The 24105-nt window shown below is 45.2% G+C and overlaps 1 protein-coding gene across 1 annotated transcript in view; it reads left to right on the forward strand.

The window, feature by feature from the left end:
* Positions 1-10643: 10643 nt before the first annotated feature.
* Positions 10644-24105, forward strand: part of fam171b (family with sequence similarity 171 member B) — a 63138-nt gene continuing 49676 nt past the window's right edge. The window contains exon 1 of the mRNA XM_070875831.1: positions 10644-10987. Coding sequence (XP_070731932.1) covers positions 10804-10987 — 184 coding nt within the window. The 5' untranslated portion in view covers positions 10644-10803. The remainder of the gene's footprint in view (positions 10988-24105) is intronic.

Below are 24105 nucleotides of genomic sequence, written 5' to 3' on the forward strand. Positions count from 1 at the left end.
GCCACATGTCCGTCTATTTCACCAGTCTGTCTATGTCTTCCTGAAGTCTATCAATCTCCTCCTCACTGTACACTATAATTCCAAGTTTTGTATTATCTGCAAATTTTGAAATTGTGCCCTGTACACTCACGTCCATCATTAATATACATCAAGAAAAGCAGTGGTGCAGGAATCGACCCCTGGGGAACACCACTGTATACCTTCCTCCAGTCCAAGTTAATCCAAAGGAAACAAATCTATGCACTGAATTGTGTTACTGCCTAGATTTATTATACTCTCAGCCACAGCATCACTTCAGCAGTTATAAAGTTACTACTCGGGAGGATGTCCACCCTCCACTTGTCCATGTAACAGTAATCTTGGTCTGTTCCAATAATCGTAAAGTATATGTGGCTCAGTGAACATTGCTACTATTAGTCTGTACCATTGGCTGTTTAAATTGCTTTCAGAATTTCTTTTGTCTTGATGTGTTTCAATCTTGATATCTCAAAGATCTAGTACAAGCACCACACCCAGGACCAGTTCAGTGCATATGCACATACTACTACACAGTTGGCTTGAAATGACGGTCTCATGTTCTTGATCTCTGGTTGGTGGCACATTAACAACTGGACAAAGACAGCTCCATTCACTCGTTATTTTCACTAGTGTTCTGTGTTGATGATTTTTGCATGATTATAACCTCTTGAATTTGAAGGAATTGAGTTGGAGGTGATTGTGAGGCAAAAGAAAAGCTATAAATATATATATATTCAGTTAAAGGGGAAGGCGGCTGCGAACTCTGCAGCCACTTCAGTGGCACCAACTGGGCCACCAGGGAGAGTTTCAGCCCAAGAGGGGGTGCCAGGCTGCATGTTGGCAACCTGGCCAAACCCGGGGGCATAATTGTCAAGCCAACCTGGCAGTCGGCCAACAAAAAAAACATGGCGGCCACGACATTGCGCCCTTTAAGGGCGGCTGTGCCACCATTTCACAGCAAGTGCACCGACAGCAAAAACTGTCGGGGGCACTGGACAATGGAGGGGCTACTCCCATGTGGCAATTTCACAAGATGGTGAAGGTTTAATGGTCTTTTCCAAACTCTTAACCTGTCTTTTGTTTCTTGAAGATGCTAGGGGCCGAAATTGCCCCTTTTGATAAGGCCACGGGGCGGCGCCGAATGGCCGCCGACTCTCCGTGGAGGGGCCACCATTTTAGAAATTGCCCTTCCTCAGGAGCGGAGCGGTGTCCGGGACTGCTCCACCTGTTTTCCCGCTGCAGCGTGCACACGCCTACCCCTTACCATCTGGCAGGGACCCCTTCGCAAAATTGCCCTTGTGAAATTGCCCCGTGAGAGTGGCCCCGCCACCGTCCAGTGCGCCCTCCTGGGTGCCAGGCCGCTGGCCTGGCTGAAACCCTCCCTGGTGGCTCAGTGGGTGCCACTGAAGTGGCTGCAAAGTTCGCAGCGGCCCTCCCCTTTAACTGAAAGGGAGAGATGTTGTGAGGCATTAGCGCGACGTAGCATGCTGACGTCATCAGCGCAGTGCTGATGACTGATATGGGCGGCGGACCCGCTGCGAGGACACTTCCACCCGCACTTGACCGTAACACGGCACCACAGAGGAAAACAAAAGTGCTGAATTTCTCCAGTATCTCTGCCCCATGGATTGTGGTGGAAAAAACTTTAAAATAATGGTAGGTGCGCCCTGTTTCAGGTGGAGGGCAATGTCTACCTCTTAATGTGTATTCCAAGTATTTTCTTTAGTTTTTCAGAAAAATTCAGGAGTGCAGATATGCTTTTAAGCTCGAATATGGTAACAACTTCCTGTGTCACCAGTTTATATAGTGCCATAAAACATGACACACTCAGACCACTTATGAGAGTGACCAGCACTGCTGCATGCTCTCAGCGAGTATCGGCACCGAGAGCATGCAGAAATCAAGCGCAGGCAGTGGAAGGAGCGTGTGGCAAACCAGGCTCCCCGCCCACCATTCCCTTCAACCACTGTCTGTCCCACCTGTGACAGAGACTGTGGTTCTCGTATTGGACTGTACAGCCACCTAAGAACACGTACTAAGAGCGGAAGCAAGTCTTCCTCGATTCCGAGGGACTGCTTATGATGATGATGATGATGATCTACTCCAGAGAATAACGAAGGTAGATACTAAACTTGGAACAAGGAATGAAGGGACAGAGCCTAGAAGCTGCAAATTCTAGCATGCTCAGAACAGTTTTGCTGTCCAAACAATTCTAGAATCTTCCTCAAATAAAAAGTTCACAGTATTGTGCTTTTCTACTAAAAAAAACAATCAATCAAACATATCTTATTTTTTCACTTTCCTGCATGGTAGTGGGGCTTTGGCAGATTAATTTTCTTCATTTGTTGTTAAGTTCTCCTGCTGTTCATTCAGGATTGGCAGCTGAGGCTCGGTTGCCTCTGAGTCAGAAGATTGTGGGTCCAAGTCTCACTTCAGGGACTTAAGCACAAAATTCCAGGCTACATTTCAATGCTGTGCTGAGGGAGTGCTGCATTGTCGGAGGTGCCATCTTTCGGATGAGACGTCTGCTCTCAGGTGGACGTAAAAGATCCCATGGCACAATTTCGAAGAAGAGCAGGGGTGTTATCCCTGGAGTCCTGGCCAATATTTATCCCTCAATTAACATAACAAAAGCAGGTTATCTGGTCATTATCACATTGCTGTGTGCAAATTGGCTGCTGGGTTTCCTACATTACAACAGTTACATAAGAACATAAGAATTAGGAACAGGAGTAGACCATCTAGCCCCTCGAGCCTGCTCCGCCATTCAATAAGATCATGGCTGATCTGGCTGTGGACTCGGCTCCACTTACCCGCCCGCTCCCCGTAACCCTTAATTCCCTTATTGGTTAAAAATCTATCTATCTGTGACTTGAATACATTCAATGAGCTAGCCTCAACTGCTTCCTTGGGCAGAGAATTCCACAGATTCACAACCCTCTGGGAGAAGAAATTCCTTCTCAACTCGGTTTTAAATTGGCTCCCCCGTATTTTGAGGTTGTGCCCCCTAGTTCTAGTCTCCCCGACCAGTGGAAACAACCTCTCCGCCTCTATCTTGTCTATCCCTTTCATTATTTTAAATGTTTCTATAAGATCACCCCTCATCCTTCTGAACTCCAACGAGTAAAGACCCAGTCTACTCAATCTATCATCATAAGGTAACCCCCTCATCTCCGGAATCAGCCTAGTGAATCGTCTCTGTACCCCCTCCAAAGCCAATATATCCTTCCTTAAGTAAGGTGACCAAAACTGCACGTAGTACTCCAGGTGCGGCCTTACCAATACCCCTATACAGTTGCAGCAGGACCTCCCTGCTTTTGTACTCCATCCCTCTCGCAATGAAGGCCAACATTCCATTCGCCTTCCTGATTACCTGCTGCACCTGCAAACTAACTTTTTGGGATTTATGCACAAGGACCTCCAGGTCCCTCTGCACCTCAGCATGTTGTAATTTCTCCCCATTCAAATAATATTCCCTTTTACTGTGTTTTTTCCCCAAGGTGGATGACATCACACTTTCCGACATTTTGTATTCCATCTGCCAAACCTTAGCCCATTCGCTTAACCTATCCAAATCTCTTTGCAGCCTCTCTGTGTCCTCTACACAACCTGCTTTCCCACTAATCTTTGTGTCATCTGCAAATTTTGTTACACTACACTCTGCCCCCTCTTCCAGGTCATCTATGTATATTGTAAACAGTTGTGGTCCCAGCACCGATCCCTGTGGCACACCACTAACCACCGATTTCCAACCCGAAAAGGACCCATTTATCCCGACTCTCTGCTTTCTGTTCGCCAGCTAATTCTCTATCCATGCTAATACATTTCCTCTGACTCCGCATACCTCTATCTTCTGCAGTAACCTTTTGTGTGGCACCTTATCGAATGCCTTTTGGAAATCTAAATACACCACATCCATCGGTACACAGTTGCTTACTGTGAGTGGATCTGTTTGGGAGAGGATATGGGAGCAGTTAAGAATGTGAGTGGAAAAATGAGCGGTTGTCGGGGTAGGGAATAAGGTAAGAGTCATGTAGTTAGTGATATAGTAGGTGAAGTAGTGGTGGTAGTGGATATTTGGAGCAGAGAAGTGAATGGTGAAGCAGCAGGGAGAGACGGTGAATACTGAAGAGGCAGAGATTTTTATGGACAGTGAGTATTTGATGATTATGGTGGTAAGAATTCAGGTTCGTAGTTGCATCAAAATGAACATTTGATGGAATGTGTACGTGAGGAGGGAATAGTATTTTGGGGAAGTTAATGCTTGGTTGAGGGGTAAGTAGTGAAGGAAGTTGAGCTATGGAGAGGTGAGTGAGCAGTGCAGATGGTGGGCTCTGAAGAATTTAATCTGGAATTTTACCTAAAGAAAACATTTAAAATGAATTCCAAAACTTGTTTCTAGAATGCTCTGAATACAAATCATGGACATTTTTAGAATTTTCCACAGATAAACATTCTAAAGTTAATGGTTTTTAAATCCAAAAGCAATGAATTACCTCACACTTTTCCACTACTGCAAGAGGTGATGCTTACAAATAGGTTTCGCACACCAGGTGTCATCTTCTAGGTGCTTAACTATGAGAAGATGTTGCTGCCACCAGCTTCTTCCAATTGTTAACAGTTGAGGGCTCTCACTTGTGCCTCATCAGCTGTAAGATCCATGCTGTTGAGGAGTACGTTTATATTGTCGGCAAGGGCTTGACGGGTCGAATGGCTGCCTTCCGTGCTGTAACCATTCTATGATCCCATCTTGTTCTGGGACTGCCTCATGGTCTTTTGCACATTGAGGGTGTTTGATGAATGCCCTGGCAGGGCCAGCGTCAAGGGGAGACATTGATCAACCAACCGGGACAATGGTGGTTAATTAGTCAGGTTGCCTAGAAATCTATTTTGAGATTTTGAGATTTTGTACTGAGGCTTAACCATTAGTAGGGTGTGAAGGGATCTAGAATCAAATCAATTGTTTCACCTATTCATTACTTTAGTGCGTACCTTTGTTTCTGAGCCATTTTTCAATAACGGATATTACTAATGTGCTGTAAAGCTGTACTCTGAGATCGCAACTTGTGTTCGATTTTCATATATAGGATAGAGTTCATTACAAAACTCGCAAGTGCTCCGTGCCTACAGCAGTCAGGAAAATAGTCCCCATTCAAAGGTAATCCTGCTACTTAAGTAAGTGAATTGTGTTACTGATCATAGAATCATAGAAATTTATGGCACAGAAGGAGGCCATTCAACCCATTGTGTCTGTGCTGGCCGAAGAAGAGCTATCCAGCCTAATCCCACTTTCCAGCTCTTGGGTCGTAGCCTTGTAGTGCTGTAACCTACAAGCAATGTGCAAGAGGCCATAAGGCAGACCCAGAACAAAATGGGATGACAACATAAAAGTGTTCCTTAACAGACATCCCAAAGTGCTTTACAGCCAATGAAGTGCATTTGAAGTGTAGTCACTGTTATAATGTAAAAATAAAGGACTCAAAAATAGTTTTAACGTGAAACTTTACAAGAATAAAGCTATTAAAATTAATTCTTCAGTTGGTTTTCAATTAACTTGAAAAAGCAAAAGAAAATTAGATGAACACAAGAGATAAAGAAATAGGTTAAGCTGGTAGAGTTAGAATCATAGAAATTTACAGCACGGAAGGAGGCCATTTTGGCCCATTGTGTCCGTGCTGGCCAACCAAGAGCTATCCGGCCTAATCCCACTTTCCATCTCTTGGTCTGTAGCCTTGTAGGTTACGGCACTTCAAGTGCACATCCAAGTATCTTTTAAATGTAGTGAGGTTTCCTGCCTCTACCACTCTTTCAGGCAGTGAGTTCCAGACCCCCATCAACCTCTGCGTGAAGAAATTTCCCCTCTAAGCCTCCCACCAATTACTTTAAATCTATGTCCACTGGTTATTGACTCCTCTGCCAAGGGAAATAGGTCCTTCCTATCCACTCTATCCAGGTCCCTCAAAATGTTATACACCTCAATCAGGTCTCCCCTTAGTCTTCTCTGTTCTAAAGAAAACAGACCCAGCATCTCCAATCTTTGCTCATAGCCAAAATTCTCCAGTGCAGGCAACATTCTTGTGAGGGGAAACAACCTCATAGTTCCCCAACCCCACACAGCCCGCTTCTACCTCCTTCAAAAGATCACAAACAGGACTGCCCTGGTAGACCCATCGTTCCAGCCTGTTCTTGCTCCACAAAACTTTTTTCTTCTTATCTCAACTCTATTTTTTTCTCCCCTTGTCCACTCTCTTTCCACCTACATCCGCGACTCTTCCAACACTCTTCGTCACTTTAACGGTTTCCAGTTTCCCGGCGCCAACCGTTTCCTTTTCACCATGGTTGTCCAATCCCTCTACACTTCCATCTCCCATCAAGATGGCCTGAGGGCGCTCCGCTTCTTCCTCGAGCAGAGGCCCAACCAGTCCCCATCCACCACCACCCTCCTCCGCCTGGCTGAACTTGTTCTCACAGTGAACAACTTCTCCTTTAACTCCACTCACTTCCTCCAAATGAAAGGTGTTGCTATGGGAACCCGCATGGGTCCTAGCTATGTCTGCCTTTTCGTGGGATATGTGGCACATTCTTTGTTCCAGTCCTACTCGGGTCCTCTCCCTCACCTCTTTTCCCGTTACATTGATGACTGTATCAGTGCTGTTTTCTGCTCTTGCCCTGAACTTGAAAATTTAATTCACTTCGCATCCAATTTTCAACCTTCCCTCACCTTTTACATGGTCCATCCCTGACTCTTCCCTTCCTTCCTCAATTTCTCCGTTTCCATCTCTGGGCATAGGCTTTCGACCAGTATCCACTATAAGCCACTGACTCCCATAGCTACCTGGACTACACTTCCTCCCACCCTGCATCCTGTAAGGACTCCATTCCATTCTCCCAGTTTCTCCGTCTCCCTCACATCTGCTCTGACGACCCCTAATCCTAACCTTTCACATTAGTGCCTCTGACATGTCTTCCTTTTTCCTCAACAGAGGATATCCCTCCACCGTGGTTAACATGGCCCTCGACCGTGTCCATTCTATTTCTTGCACCTCTACCTCACCCCTTCCCCTCCCTCTCAGAACCATGACAGGGTTCCCTTTCTCATCTTTCACCCCACCAGCCTCCACATTCAACGGATCATCCTCCACCATTTCTGCCACCTCCAGTGTGATCCCACCACCAATCACATCTTTCACTCCCCTCTCAGCATTCCAAAAGGACTGCTCCCTCCGAGACACCCTGGTCCATGCCGCAGTCACCCCCAGCACCCCTCCCCTTCCCACGACACCTTTCCATGTAAGCGCAGGAGAGGCAACACCTGCCCTTTTACCTCCTCCCTTCCCCTATCCAAGGCCCCAAATACTCCTCCCAGGTGAAACAGTGATTTATTTGTACTTCTTTCAATTTAGTATACTGTATTCGCTGCTCACGATGTGGTCTCCTCTACATTGGGGAGACCAAGCCTAGATTGGGTGACCACTTTGTGGAACACTTCCGTTCAGTCCGCAAGTGTGACCCTGAGCTTCTGGTCGCCTGTCACTTTAATTCTCCACTCCATTCCCACTCTGACCTCTCCGTCTTCGGTCTCCTACACTGTTCCAACGAAGCTCAATGCAAGCTCCAGGAACAGCACCTCATCTTTCATTTAGGCACTTTACAGCCTTCTGGACTCAACATCGAGTTCAACAATTTCAGAGCGTAACCGCTGCCAATCTTTGGCTCCCTTCTCAGCACGCCCCCCCCTGCCGCCTCAAGCCGGTTTCTTTTTTTCTCCTTGTCTCTAATGGTAGCTCTTCATTATCCTGCCATTCACACCCTACCTTGACTAATGTTTATCTAACTCCTGACATTACCATTTCAAATTGGCCCATTAGCCTTTTGTCTCTCTAATCTCTCCTGTATTCCATCCTATCATAGATCTTGCCTTTTATTATTTCTTCCCCTCCCCTTTTCGGTGCTTCTTAAGTATGTGTTCTTTCCGCACACTCTCCAGTTCTGACGAAGGGTCATCGACCCGAAACGTTAACTCTGCTTTCTCTTCTGCTGAGATTTCTAGCATTTTCTTCTGTTTTTGTTCCAAATTCCAGCATCCGCAGTATTTTGCTTTTGTAATATTCTTGTAAATCTCCTCTGCACCCTTTCCAGTGCAATCACATCTTTCCTGTAATGTGGCGAGCAGAACTACACACACTACTCCAGCTGTGGCCTAACCAGTGTTTTATACAGTTCAAGCATAACCTCCTTGCTCTTGTATTCCATGCCTCGACTAATAAAGGCAAGTATTCCATATGCCTCCTTAGCCACCTTTATCTACCTGGCCTGCTACTTTCAGGGATCTATGGACCTGTACTCCAAGGTCTCTTTGTTCCTCTGCAGTTTTCAGTGTTGTACCATTTAATGTGTATTCCCTTGCATTGTTAGACCTCCCCAAATGCATTACCTCACATTTATCCAGATTGAATTCCATTTGCCATTGTTCTGCCCACCTGACCAGTACATTGATATCTTCCTGCAGTCCGCAGCTTTCTTTATTATCAACCACACGGCCTATTTTAGTGTCATCTGCAAACTTCTTAATCATACCTTCAACATTTAAGCCCAAGTTATTGATATATACCACAAAAAGCAAGGGACCCAGCACTGAGTCCTGCAGAACCCCACTGGATACAACTTTCCAGTCACAAAACACCCATCAACCATTACCCTTTGCTTCCTGCCTCCGAGCCAATTTTGGATCCAACTTGCCACTTTGCCCTGGATCCCATGGGCTTATTACTTTTGTGACCAGTCTGCCATTTGGGACCTTATCAAAAGCTTTGCTAAAATCCACAGACACGACTTCATACCGCACTGCCCTTATCGACCCACCTGGTTACCTCCTCTCAAAATGTAATCAAGTTAGTCAGACACAACCTTCCCTTGACAAATCCATGCTGACTGTCTTTGATTAATCCATATCTTTCCAATTGAGTTCGATGAAAAGGGGTGAGTGGAGGCTCGTGTAGAACATAAAAACCCGCATAGACCAGCTGGGCCGAATAGCCTGTTGTGCTGCACATTCAATGCAAACTAAATCATATTATGGCATGAAGAAAGAGAGGTTTCAAGTTGTAGTCAAAGAATCATTGTGATGCATACTGGGAAATTCTTTACCCTGGGTTTTAATTTTCTTTCAGTGAAAATAACGCATCTACTGAAGCACAAAGTTATGGATTATCACATGGAAAAAATCTGTAATTTTTGACTAGAAAAATTCTAAACTACTTTGAAGCTGTTTACCAAGAAGAGTAAATACATGCAAAAGCAAAATACTGCAGATGCTGGAATCTGGAATAAAAACAGAAAATGCTGGAAATCTCAGCAGGTCAGGCAGCATCTGTGGATAGGAAACAGAGTTAACATTTGGGGTCGATGACCCTTCATCAGAACTGGAGAGTGTTTGAAAAGAACAGATTCTTAACAAGCACTGAAAGGGGAGGGGAAAAAAGAACAAAAGGGAAGGTCTGTGATAGGTTGAAAGATAGGAGAGATTAGAGAGACAGGCTGATGGCCCAAATTCACATGGTAATGCCAGATGTTAGAAAAACATTCGTCAAAATAGGATGTGAATGGTGGGATAATGACCAACTGAATTGGTCAGTAAATACATGCTTTAATGAGCAAATACATGTTTTGGTTGCTTTAACAAAGTTAACAAGAACTTGCATTTCTATATCGCGCCTTTAACATCATAAAACATCCCAAGACCTTTCACAGCAGCATTATCAAACTAAATTTGACACCAAGCCACGAGGCGATATTAGGACATTTGACCAAAGATTTGGTAGAGCGATTAAAATCGGGGATGCGCAAGAGGCCAGAATTAGAGGAACACAGAGGCCTCAGAGGGTTGTAGGGCTGGAGGAGGTTTCAGAGATTGGGAGGACTGCTTTAAAAAACAGAATGAAAATTTTAAGATTGAGGTATTAACGGATTGGGAGCCAATGTAGGTCAGTGAGCACAGGGGTGATCGGGATTTGGTGCGAGTTAAGATATGGGTAGCAGAGTTTTAGATAAGCTGAAGTTTACAGAGGGTCTAAGATGGGAAGCTAGTAACAAAGGTGTGGGATGAGGGTTTCGGTAGCAGATGAGCTGAGGTAGCGGAGGAGATGGACAATAAGAACATAAGAAATAGGAGCAGGAGTAGGCCATACGGCGAGCCTGCTGTGCCATTTAATACGATCATGGCTGATCGGATTGGATCATGGACTCAGGTCCACTTTCCTGCCCGCTCCCCATATTATGGAGATGGAAGTAGGCGGTCTTGATGATGGAGTGGATATGTGGATTGAAGCTTACCTCAGGGTCAATTTGGACACCTAGGTTGCAAATGGTCTCGTTCAGCCAGGGTAATGCACATGGAAAAGGATGGAAGGAAGCGGTAGCAATTTAAAACTTAAGCTATTCAATGCAGCAGTCTTGAATTTGAAATTCAAAAATTACGTTTAGAAAAATAATGGAGAATGTGTTTTGCGCTGGGTTTGGATATTTCTACTCTATCCCTGTGCCTCCCTACTCTGCTGTAAGCTTGGGTGCTTGTTGGACAGGTGCTACTGCATTTGCGGGAGTTTCCTGGGGAGGGCGCCAGCTCCTCCTCCTCCACCCTCCATTCCTCGAGAGAAATTTCCATCCTACAGCAATAAGGACTGCACCGAGCAGCAGATAAACAAACATGGACACGCTCCGAATCCCGCAGCTCTTTCTGCCTCCGTGATGTATTATCTGCCCCCATCGGCTCGCTGCCGTTAAACCATGTTGGAAATGTTCGGTTACCTTGTCCTGTTTTTGCTCATTTTCTGTAACGGGCTGAACGGTTCCGTCAGAAACAAGCTGACAGAAAAGGCTGGCGTGGAGATGCACGATGAAATGGGAAAGCTGCACGCCAAGCAGCAGCCGCGGCTGCCGGAATCAGTGCAGCTCCCGGGGAAGAGCACAGGTAAGGGTGGCGCGGGCCGGGGATGTGATTGACGGGCTGGTGCGCGGGGGGAGCCCAGGTAAGCGTGGCGCGGGCCGGGGATGTGATTGACGGGCTGGTGCGCGGGGGGAGCCCAGGTAAGGGTCCGAGGATGTGATTGATGGGCCTGGTGCGCGGAGCACTGACTGTCAGCTGCAGCACTGTCAGACTCCACCGCTTGTTGCGATGACAACCTGTTATCTCGCTGGCAGCGGGGATAGGATTTCATCCCCATCAGGACCAAACCTTAGCGTTTTTTAATATACTTCTACTTGTCGTATTATTGGTATGTTTTGCATCCAATATTACCATCCAACGTAACCAATGAGAGGATTGTGACAATTTCAGAGGAGCCTACATCCTAAACCAATTTTTGGTTGTATCTTGCGCCTTTGGCAGATGGAGAATAATGTGGGAAAATGTGAGGTTATCCACTTTGGCAGAAAAAATAGAGAAGTAAATTATGTTAAACGGAGAAATATTGCCAAGTGCTGCAGTGCAGAGGGACCTGGGGTACTTGTGCATGAAACACAAAAAGTTAGTATGTAGGTACAGCAAGTAATCAGGAAGGCAAATGGAATGATGGCCTTTATTGTAAGTGGGATGGAGTATAAAAGCAGAGAAGTCCTGCTACAGTTGTACAGGGTATTGGTGAGGCCACACCTAGAGTACTGCGTACAGTTTTGGTCTCTGTATTTAAGGAAGGATATACTTGCATTGGAGGCTGTTCAGAGAAGGTTTACTGGGTTGATTCCGGTGATGAGGTGGTTGACTTATGAGGATAGGTTGAGTAGGTTGGGCCTATACACATTGGAGTTCAGAAGAATGAGAGGTGGTCTTATTGAAACATATAAGATTATGAGGGGGCTAGACAAGGTGGATGCGGAGAGGATATTTCCACTCATGGGGGAAACTAAAACTAGGGGACATAGTCTCAGAATAAGGGGCTGCCCATTTAAAACTGAGATGAGGAGGAATTTCTTCTCTCAAAGGGTTGTAAATCTGTGGAATTCTATGTCCCAGAGAGCTGTGGGGGCTGGGTCATTGAATATATTTAAGGCAGAGATAGACAGTTTTTTGAGCAATAAGGGAATAAAGAGTTATGGGGAGCTGGCAGGGAAGTGGAGCTGAGTCCATGATCAGATCAGCCATGATCTTATTGAATGGCGGAGCAGGCTCAAGGGGCCAGATGGCCTACTCCTGTTCCTATTTCTTATGTTCTTAGAAGACTAATTATTTCCCCAGTTAACTGAATCAGATATTGTTTGATATACACAAAATAAACAGCTTGTTTTGATGATGCTGCACTAGCGTAGTTTTGCTATTTAAGCAAATGCTTTTGTTTGTAAAGTGCAGATGATTCTGATTTTTTTAAAACACTAAATGCTAATTATTTTCACGGATGTTTTTTAAAAAATACGAATATTTAGATATAAGGATGGAATTCACCTACATGAAGAGCTAGGTGGATAGTGTTAATAATACAGTAAGTAGTAAGCCACAGGACTTACTTGGCGGGAGATTGATGCCTTGAGCTTATAATATGAAAGAGACACGTGTCATTGGTGTTTATTGTACACTACTGTTGGGGCCTGCGCAGATTATTCAAGCCCTACTATTTTCCACGTTAATTTCAGGGTCAATACTTACTGGGGCCTTTTTTTAAAAAAAAAGCTTGTACAGTTTTGCTAACCAGTTTGGTATTTTCAAAAGGACAAGTGGGAAAAGATTTATGTTTTACAGATCATGGACCAACTAATCACAGATGACTTGGAAATATCAGACAGTTTCCGTTTTATGAATGGTGATTAATGTGATGGGAAGGTGGCAAAAAAATGTCTCCAGACTATTGCCCCTCAGCAGTATAGGGCAGATTCATGAAGTTGTGGTCTTTGAACAGTGCCATGGCATTTTTAATGCCCAACTAAATCCCAGAACAGGCAGATGGAGCCTTGGTTTAGCATCTCTTTAGAAGGTTGCAACCTTTGACAGTGCAGGAAAGATGGGGACTTTCATCTATGTCTTGTCTTATCATGTCTCTCAAATATTCCAAATGCAATGCATTACTTTGAAATGCTAGTGATTGCTGTGTGCAAAATGACTGCCGTATTTGACTATATAACTGGATGCCACAAACCGCAATGGAATTGTCACACACATCCTGAGCTACCATTCAATTTGATTACAATTTTGCACATATGTTGAACTGGGAAGTATTTGACATAGCAAAATGTTCTTTTAAAAATGCAATTCCTTCTGTAATGAGGAAGATTAACTTTTAATAAACTAAAAATGAGTCAACATCAAAGTCAGTAAATAATTTAAAAAAATCAATACTGTTTTAGGTTTCACTGTGACAGTATGTCAAGACTTGGAAAAAATAGAGTGACATCTGCCATAGTAATTATTCTGGATTATATCAATATTGTACCAAATCTTTGAAAGGCAGATGGACAAAGGCTTTACTGTACCAGTGATTTCTTAAACCAAAGGTCTGCTTGCATATGGAAGCTGTGTTTATCTGTGTGCAATTGGTAGGCAGCTGGCAGTAAGTCTCTGAAGGGGGAAACCAGACTGCTGCATCTGTGCACACTGATCATTATCTGATTTTTTTTTTAATAGGGGTAAAACAGAAATGGCAAGGAAATCAATATTTTAAAAATGTTTTACATTTGATTTATTTCCTCATTAAATTAAACTAGTCAGGACCTAAATGTACCCTATCTTCCCCAAACAGGTGGGCACATAAAGATGTACACAGATTGTTAAAACATATGACTATAATTTTAAAACCGTGTTTTTGCTCTCCAGTATTCGGAGGAAAAACTGTACATACGGGTGCAAATGCCCTCTCACTCAGTGGATGTATACAGCCCAGTCATCATGTTGCCTTCTTTCCTCTCCCTGATAAACATGCAAGTTTGAAATTGTGACTAGTTTTTAAACTCGCACATCTTTGTGGCTTCAACTACAACCAAATTACCATAAAGTATTTAGAAAATTAGGTTTACTCAGTGATATCTTTTGCAGATCCAGGATTTGCAATGTGAGAAAGATTAAAAGAACAGTAACCTGCACTGCTGATGTCATAATGCTGATAATTTCACCAACAGAAATTCACATTTAACCATTTAAAAATATATGTACTCAAACTAATCAATGGTATATTAGTGATCCTATCACCCCACCAGAATTGCCACTTTAATGTGGGTGGGCTGAGTATGCTGCAGTTGCGCACTCTCTGATAGTTCTCTGCTTGGTTAAGTGGTAGCGCGCTCAAATTTGGGTCAAAATGTTGTGGGTTTAAGCTAAGGTGACCATATTTTCTAAACCGAATCCAGGAACACACAGGGTAGGCGCACAGCAAAGTAGCCAGGACGCATTTCAAGAAAACCTGCATGATGACTTTGTTGCTTCTGCTATTGGAATACACATAAGCACAACTTCATTTTTACTCTGCACCGAATGTCGAATCTTGCATGTGTCCTGGCAATAGTGCTGTACTAGTCCCCAAATACCCTAACTTTTAATTTCTCAATTTTAAATCTGTTCCAAACAGACTGAGATTTTCCATATAAGGTGCACCCTCTGTCTCAGAAGGTTTCAGAAACCTCTTGCCAGTAGGAGAATTTAGAGTTTGCCTTATTCAGTAATAGAAAAACCCACAATGCACCATACTAATCTGAGGTAAAGTAAATCCACTCACCCACCAGCTCTCACTGCACCCTTGGCTTCTCCCGTATATTTTAACGGTTCTGTCCTCCAGCCAGTCACTATTAGCCGAAACACAGGGTCAGGTGACCGAATCCCCTAGTGCTATCGATGGGGTGTTTTTTCCGCTGCACTGCATTTTGGGACGGTGGGGTTACCATCGTCGCCTCTGCTCAACCAGCTCCTGGAATCCGTTCCTGAGCTCAAACCGGGTGGGAATGGGCTGAGAATATCCCCCCCCCTCCCCCCCCCCACTCCAGTTTCTGTACATTCGCGTTTAATAAAAAAACAAAGACTCCATACGGGGATGAGTTTTCTGAACCAGGGATTCTTTTGAGGACATTGTTTGCCCTGGAATACAATACCTAATCTGGGAACTGTCCTGGGAAAATGATCAGCCTAATTTAAGCCCACTGCAGGACCTGAATACGTAATCATTTCAGGCTGATACTTCAGCGCAGTACTAAGGGAATGCTGCAATGTTGGAGATGCCATCTTTTGGATGAGCCATTAAACCGAGGTCCTGTCTGCCTGATTAGGTTGACCTAAAAGATTGCATGACATATTTGAAGGCAGGGGTGTTCTCCCTGTGTCCTGAACAATGACCAGCACCACCAAGAAAACTCAGATCAATGGGTTATTTATCTCGTTGCTGTTTTGAGACTTTGTTGTGCACAAATTGGCTGCCACATTTGCCTACATTGGCGCTGGTTCAGCTGCCCTCATAGACACATTCACAATGGGAGTTTCAGCGGTGGTTTTGGCAATGGTCCCTGTTGTGTATGCAATAACTTTTAAACTGAGTACTGTTTAACTCCAAGAGGCATGGCTCTGCTTTATTAAGGCCCAAAGTGACTAATATACAAAATGGCTGGCCTTTTATACTTGGGCTGCACACATGTGTGGCAGCCCAGTGACCTCCAACAGTGACGCCATCTAGTGGCTAGTGATCCCAAAAGTATATACATGACAATACCCCTCTGAGATATTAACACAGTCTTTTACAAATTGAGACGGTCTGGTGTTTTACACTCCCGGGTTAACCGTCTCAGTTCAACTCCAGCCTTGGGTGAGTGTTCAGAATCTGTTGTGACTGGTGGCTAGATGGCTGACCTGGTGGGAGTGGCAATGGCCATGTCAGGGATTGAAAGTTCATTTTCATTGAACATGTCAGTGATTGAAAGTCCTGATTCACTGATGACCACTGAGTCCTCTGAAGACTGGGGGTAGGTTGATTGGTCGTCGATTGTCTCTTCCTCCGACTGTTCTGGTTCGCCTGTGTGCCGCAGCTTTGTCTGATCCATATGTTTCCTGCATGTTTGCCCATTTTTGAGCTTGACAATGAATACTCTGTTGCTCTCTTTGGCCATGACAGTACCAGCGATCCACTTGGGTCCCTGACCATAATTCAGAACATATACAGGATCATTTACAGAAATATCGCATGACATAGTTGCGCGATTGTGATACCCTTGCTGATTTTGTCTTCTATATTCAACATGATTATTCAAGTCAGGGTGTACAAGAGATAGCTTGGTCTTAAGACCTCTCTTCATCATTAGTTCAGCAGGCGAGACCCCGGTAAGCATGTGTGGTCTAGTCCTGTAACTAAGCAGTATGCATGACAGTATGCAGTGACCCTTGGGTTACTCGTTTCATACTCTGCTTTATGATTTGGACAGCACGTTCTGCTTGCCCATTGGATGCAGGTTTGAACGGTGCTGACCTTACATGTTTGATACCATTGAGTTTCATGAACTCTTGAAACTCCTGACTGGTGAAGCACGATCCGTTGTCGCCAACAACGATGTCAGGCAGACCATGTGTCGCGAACATGACACTGAGATTCTCAATGGTAGCTGTGGATGTGCTGGATGACATGATTATACACTCTATCCACTTCAAATATGCATCCACCACAACTAAAAACATCTTCCCCAGGAAGGGACCTGCAAAGTCTATGTGGATCCTGGACCATTGTTTGGACGGCCACGACCACAGACTCAACGGCGATTCCGCTGGTGCTTTGCTGAGCTTGCATGCAAGTGTTGCACTGATGCACACATGATTCCAGTTCAGAGTCAATTCCCGACCGCCATACATGAGACCTGGCGATGGCTTTCATCACTACAATGCCGGGATGTGTGCGATGTAGCTCACGCCTTTCTTCGGCATAACAACACGATTGCCGCGCAGTATACAATCCGACTGAATAGACAGTTCGTCTTTGCGACGAATGTAAGGTTTGGTCTCCTCGCACATTTCCTTGGGTTATGGTAGACCAATCACCTTTGAGGATGCAACTCAAATTGGGTCCTGGCTGGTCCAGGTCTTAACTTGTTGAGCCGTGACAGGGGTTCCTTCACTCTCAAAAGCATCCATAACTAACAATAGGTCCGCCGGTTGTGGCGTTTCCACCTCCGGTATGGGCAACAGCAGACGGCTCAAAGCATTGGCACAATTCTCGGTGCCAGGTCTATGGCGAATGACATAATCATAAGCGGATAATGTCAGCACCCACCTCTGGATGCGGGATGACTCATTGGTATTGATACCTTTTTTTTCAGAGAACAGTGAAATGAGCGGCTTGTGATCTGTCTCCATTTCAAACAGAAGACCAAACAGGTACTGATGCATCTTTTTAACCCCATACACACAGGCTAGTGCTTCTTTCTCTACCATGCTGTAGGCAAACTTTTTGAAGCATATGCGACTGGTTGAAGTGTACCTGACTCATTAGCTTTTTGGAGTATGCAACCAATTCCATATGACAAAGCATCACAGGCCAATACTAAATGTTTACATGGGTCATAATGTACCAGCAGCTTGTTAGAGCAAAGCAGATTAGAGGCTTTCTCAAAAGCTCTGTCTTGAGACGCACCCCACACTCAGCTGTCTCCTTTTCTTAGCAGCATGTGCAGTGGTTCTAATAAGGTGCTCAATTTAGGTAGGAAGTTACCGAAGTAGTTGAGTAGACCCAGGAACGAACGCGGCTCCGTCACATTCTCCGGCTTGGGTGCATTCTTGATGGCCTTGGTTTTCGTGTCCGTGGGCCTGATGCCGTCAGCAGCAATTTTCCTCCCTAGGAATTCGACCTCTGGTGCCATGAAGATGCACTTCGAGCGTTTCAGTCTGAGTTGCACTTTGTCTCGACGATGTAGAACCTCTTCCAAGTTGTTCAGATGTTCCTGTGATCAGGATGTCATCTTGGAACACGACGGTTCTGGAAATGGACTTCAATAGATTCTCCATATTCCTCTGAAATATTTCTGCAACTGAGCGAATTCCAAAAGGGCACCTGTGATAAATAAACAGTCCTTTATGCCTGTTTGCCTGTTAATGCACATAAGTCTCTTCGACGTCTCGACCAGCTCCTGTGTCATGTAAGCCGACGTCAAGTCCAGTTTGGTGAACGACTTCCCCCCGGCTAGCATTGCAAACAAGTCATCAGCCTTCAGTAATGGGTACTGATCCTGTTTCGAAACCCTGTTGATCGTAGCTTTGTAGTCTCCACAGATTCTGACTGTGCCATCATTTTTCAGCACAGGAACAATGGGGCTGGCCAGTTCAATAAATTCAACCAGGGCTTCATGCTGGAGTCTGTCCAGTTCGATTTTGACCTTCTCCCTCATCATATACGGAACTGCCTGAGCTTTATGATGGACGGGTCTTGCATCCGAGTCCACGTGGATCTGCACCTTGGCTCCTGTGATATTGCCGATGCCTGGTTCGAACAGCGAGGGGAACTTGCTCAGTGCTTGGGCACACGTGTCTTCCTCCTCCGACAACACCTTCATGTCGTTCCAGTCGCATCTGATTTTTTTTCAAGCCAGTTCCTGCCGAACAGCGTTGGGCCATTGCCTGGGACAATCCAAAGCGGTAACTCGTGAACCGCACCATCATACGACACTTTAATTGTGGCACTGCCAATCACCGTTATTAGTTCTTTGGTGTACGTGCGCAACTTGCCGTGGACTGGACTCAGCCTGGGCTTCACAGCCTTAGTATCCCACAGCTTGTCAAATGCCCTCTGGCTCATTATCGATTGACTCGCCCCCGTGTCCAGTTCCATCGATACCGGCACCCCATTTAATTTCACATTGATCATTATCGGTTTGCTCTTAGTTAGAAACGAGTACAGTCCATACGCTTCATAGAAACATAGAAACATAGAAAATAGGTGCAGGAGTAGGCCATTCGGCCCTTCTAGCCTGCACCGCCATTCAATGAGTTCATGGCTGAACATGCAACTTCAGTACCCCATTCCTGCTTTCTCACCATACCCCTTGATTCCCCTAGTAGTAAGGACTTCATCTAACTCCTTTTTGAATATATTTAGTGAATTGGCCTCAACAACTTTCTGTGGTAGAGAATTCCACAGGTTCACCACTCTCTGGGTGAAGAAATTCCTCCTCATCTCGGTCCTAAATGGCTTCCCCCTTATCCTTAGACTGTGTCCCCTGGTTCTGGACTTCCCCAACATTGGGAACATTCTTCCTGCATCTAACCTGTCTAACCCCGTCAGAATTTTAAACATTTCTATGAGGTCCCCTCTCATTCTTCTGAACTCCAGTGAATACAAGCCCAGTTGATCCAGTCTTTCTTGATAGGTCAGTCCCGCCATCCCGGGAATCAGTCTGGTGAACCTTCGCTGCACTCCCTCAATAGCAAGAATGTCCTTCCTCAGGTTAGGAGACCAAAACTGTACACAATACTCCAGGTGTGGCCTCACCAAGGCCCTGTACAATTGTAGCAACACCTCCCTGCCCTTGTACTCAAATCCCCTCGCTATGAAGGCCAACATGCCATTTGCTTTCTTAACCGCCTGCTGTACCTGCATGCCAACCTTCAATGACTGATGTACCATAACACCCAGGTCTCTTTGCACCTGCCCTTTTCCTAATCTGTCACCATTCAGATAATAGTCTGTCTCTCTGTTTTTACCACCAAAGTGGATAACCTCACATTTATCCACATTATACTTCATCTGCCATGCATTTGCCCACTCACCTAACCTATCCAAGTCGCTCTGCAGCCTCATAGAATCCTCCTTGCAGCTCACACTGCCACCCAACTTAGTGTCATCTGCAAATTTGGAGATGCTACATTTAATCCCCTCGTCTAAATCATTAATGTACAGTGTAAACAGCTGGGGCCCCAGCACAGAACCTTGCGGTACCCCACTAGTCACTGCCTGCCATTCTGAAAAGTCCCCATTTACTCCTACTCTTTGCTTCCTGTCTGACAACCAGTTCTCAATCCATGTCAGCACACTACCCCCAATCCCATGTGCTTTAACTTTGCACATTAATCTCTTGTGTGGGACCTTGTCGAAAGCCTTCTGAAAGTCCAAATATACCACATCAACTGATTCTCCCTTGTCCACTCTACTGGAAACATCCTCAAAAAATTCCAGAAGATTTGTCAAGCATGATTTCCCTTTCACAAATCCATGCTGACTTGGACCTGTCATATTACCTCTTTCCAAATGCACTGCGATGACATCCTTAATAATTCTCTGGTATCTCAGATTGCGTATCCGGATCCGCGCTAGTCTGACCATCATCCTCGACGTGGTGTGTCACTGCACGCTTGCTCATCTGCGGACACTTGCGCTGGAGATGCCCCACTCTCAGATAGCCTTTGCAACTATATTGCTTAAATCAGCACCGCTGGTGCCGGTGATTTCCCCCACAACGCCAATACGGAGAAATCGGATGCATTCCCGCTGGCGGACTTTGTGCAGCCACAGATTTTGCATACGCAGTCGGGTAGGTCCTGCCATGTGCCGCTCTGCCGAACGTCGAATCAATCATATTTACAGTACTTGCCGAGTTTCGATTTTTCACTGATATCTGCTTTAGACTTGTATCCATCGTCATGCACGACTGAGCGACCTTGATGGCCCTGTTCAAGTCCAACATCTCCACCACCAGTAGTTTACACAGGATCACCTCGTGGTTGATACCGATTACAAAGAAGACCCGCAGCATGTCTGCCAACACAGCCCCAAACTTACACGGTCCCGCTAGACGTCTCTGGTCGGCAACGAATTCTGCCGCATTCTGGCCCTCTGAGCGAACGTGCGTGTAAAATCTGTATCTCGAGATGATGGTGCCTTCGTCTGACTTAAGGTGGTCCTATACCAGTGTACACAATTCTTCATGCGTCGTCTCTGTTGGACTCACAGGCAGGAGTCGATTCTTTATCAGACCATATATTTTTGGACTGCAAACCATGAGGAACACCGCCCAGCGCCGATCTGCATCGCCAACCTCCTCCATTTTGTTGGCCATGAAAAACTGGCTCAAACGGCTCACAAAGCCTGCCCAATCTTCTCCTTCCACGAATCACTCCAACAATCCAATTGTGCTCATTTTTGCATGCAAAGGTTCTTGTTGCCTCATCGCCAAACTGTTAGACTGAGTATTGTTTAACTCCAAGAGGTATGACCTTGGCTCTCCTTTATTAAGGCTCAAAGTGACTAATATACAAAATGGCTGGCCTGCACACACGTGCGTGCATCCCAATGGCCTCCAACAGTGACGCCATCTAGTGGCTAGTGATCCCAAAAATACATACATGACAGTCCCGGTACCAATAGCAAAGACAGTGGCAGCAAAGTAAGCAGTAGGAAGCAGACCACGCTGAATTGGGGGGGAGAAGCAGAAGTCAGCGGGTGACTGAGGAACTGACCAATCCAAGAAGTGAAGAGCAAAATGACAAGTGAAGCACAGCATCTGTGTGTTTGGGGGAAGGGGGTGAGCCGGGGGCGTTGGGGGGGGTGATTTTCTGAGTATGGGGGAATCAAACTTTCACTGGGTGGGGCCTGGATTTTTAGCATATGTGGATATGGTTTTTTTAGCACAGGGACATGCACCTAGGGTGCTTGGATTTTTTAGCTGTTTGGTTCAGATTTTTACTGCGTGGGCATCTGGATTTTGCAGATGTTTCTTCAATAAATTTGCAAAAGTTTTAGTAGAAAAGAAAGTGAATCTGTGGAACATGAGCCCTGATTTTTAATTTGGAACAGGAATCAGCGGAGGCCAGAGCGAGCACTGAACCCCCCCCTCTCTCCCTCCCCTAACCTTGGCAGCGTGAGTCCCGGGAGATTTTAACTCCCGGGCCATATCTTTATGACTGGGTCAGTTGCTTGTCCGAAACCAGCGGGAAGCATCAGCTGGCTGGCGGGCAGGAGAGGATTGTCGGGGGCAGGAGGGGGTTGTCGGGGGGATTGTCGGGGGGCAGGAGGGGATTGTCGGGGGCAGGAGACCACTAGCTACGACCGAAGGAATAGTTGCTAGCACTCGGGTGAGTCGTAAGGAGAGGTTGTTGGGAGTGTTGATTGATCAGTAAGGGAAGAAGCCTGAGGCAGAGGAAACCTACATTTTCCTTGTGGGGCTTTGAGGAGCATTCTTGCTTCTTCTGGCACCACAAGGAAACTTAAAAAAAAATGTAACCCGTTTGTGCATCTTCTGGCACCGGCTCCTCTTCACACTGGCTTCCCTGGCGGGAAAGCCACGACAACTCTTGGGACAATTTTAACTGCCCACCCGCTCAATTTCCACCAGACATACTGGGTTCAAATTGCCTCTGTGGTGTTCATTCATGACACTTATGACAGAAAAATGTTTTGATTGTATGTGGCCCACTTAGTGATTGTGCCATGTGGATCCGCTGCCTAATGCTCCAAAAGCTTGACCATCCTTGTCCTAAATAAAAAGGTTGCACCGCACTTTAAAACAATGCTACTAGAAATACCAGGTGTCCTCACGAGATACTGGATCGCAGGTTGTGCCGACAATACAATGAATATACTATTTAATAATCCACATAATACCAATTAATAATGACAACATTTCACGATATTGTGGGTTTCTCATCATCATCATTTTATTTTTCTGCTGTTTGTTTTTTTCCCTCCACCCCCACCCCCACCCCCAAGAGGTTTGCTTGAGTCATTGTAAAGCTGTCAAAAAGCAGGAGTCATTGGAAACCAGCATTACTGAAGTAGCTCATTAGACCATCAGGCATCAAGCTCATGTTTCAATAATGCATTTGCAGTACAGGTCAGATGCATCTCACAGATTGATAGATTAAGCCCAGTCAGGCTCCGATCAATGTCTCGTTCCTGTTTGAACTCGGTATTTTTTACAATCAGATACTACTGGAACTCCCAAAGAGTAAATTGTTCTATTTTTGGAACATTGTGGTTAATAATATTTCTGCCGTTATAGACTCCGCCCCCAAACATATATTTCCTTCTGTGCTATGGTTCCCATGACTGTATATGGTTTAAGAGGACAGCTTAAGCAGTGAACACATATTTCCATTCCCCCATACACCCTACCCTCAGTAGATCTGCCACTAGGAGTCACAGTCAGTTTAAAAATTCTAGGAGTGTGTATATGCTGCAGCTTAAGTATTGATGTGAAACATAGAAACATAAGAGCCTGCGTGAAATCCCCAGAGGAGGTTGTGTCACACTGCAGTATAACTACTTCTAATCTGATTTTAAAAAGTGCTCAATTTTTGCTCAGATCGTATTTAAATGTTTTGATAATATGGAGCTTCTGTCCCCACCATCCAAACATACAAATTTATAACCAGAAGGGACCTCTGGACAGGTCGTTAAGCGCACTTGTGCAGAGCTATATTCTAGTCAGGAGAATTTGAATTGAGATTGAATCTCAGACCAGTAGCTACAGTATATTTATAACCGTACAAGTAATCCAGGCTCTGTATCTTTAAATGGTTTGCAAGCAGTAACACCAGTACTGGTCATCAACATTCTTCCAATAGTGACAGCTGTATTGTATTTGAAGCACTTCTTGTGTCAGGTCAAAAGCTAAATCAGTTATTGTGCCCCTGTTGGTTTACTGGGTAAATGTCATGTCTGGTGTGATACTAAAGGGTGTAGAAGGTCCAAGGTTAGACTTGCTGCATATTCCGAAGCTGCTTTAATATTGTGCTCGTGCTGTGGACTCCTGGTCAGCAGATCTTGTACAGTCGGCAGTTTCATCACAGTAATAGCGTCAGAATTGCCAGAGCTGATGGGTGGCGAGAGCATAGTTTTTTTACTGAATCTTTGTGACTGCTGCCAATTTTTGGAGCTTGGTGACTGTCCAGTAAGAACACTGAGTTAAATTCAGCATATATGTCTGTGTCCTGATATCAGAAAGCAGTGCACAGGCGCACATGGCTGGCTCAAGAGCTGCTGCTCAGTTATTGATCTTGCTGAAAGAGCAATGGGGGTGTACTCAAAAAAATCACACCCACTGTATATGGACGCATTTAAGGGGAAGCTGGATAAGTACATGAGGGAGAAAGCAATAGAAGAATATCGTGAGATGAAATAGGGTGGGAGGAGACTCATTTGCAGCATAAAC

Source organism: Pristiophorus japonicus, chromosome 3 (assembly GCF_044704955.1).
Source record: "Pristiophorus japonicus isolate sPriJap1 chromosome 3, sPriJap1.hap1, whole genome shotgun sequence".
Taxonomy (NCBI): Eukaryota; Metazoa; Chordata; class Chondrichthyes; family Pristiophoridae; genus Pristiophorus; species Pristiophorus japonicus.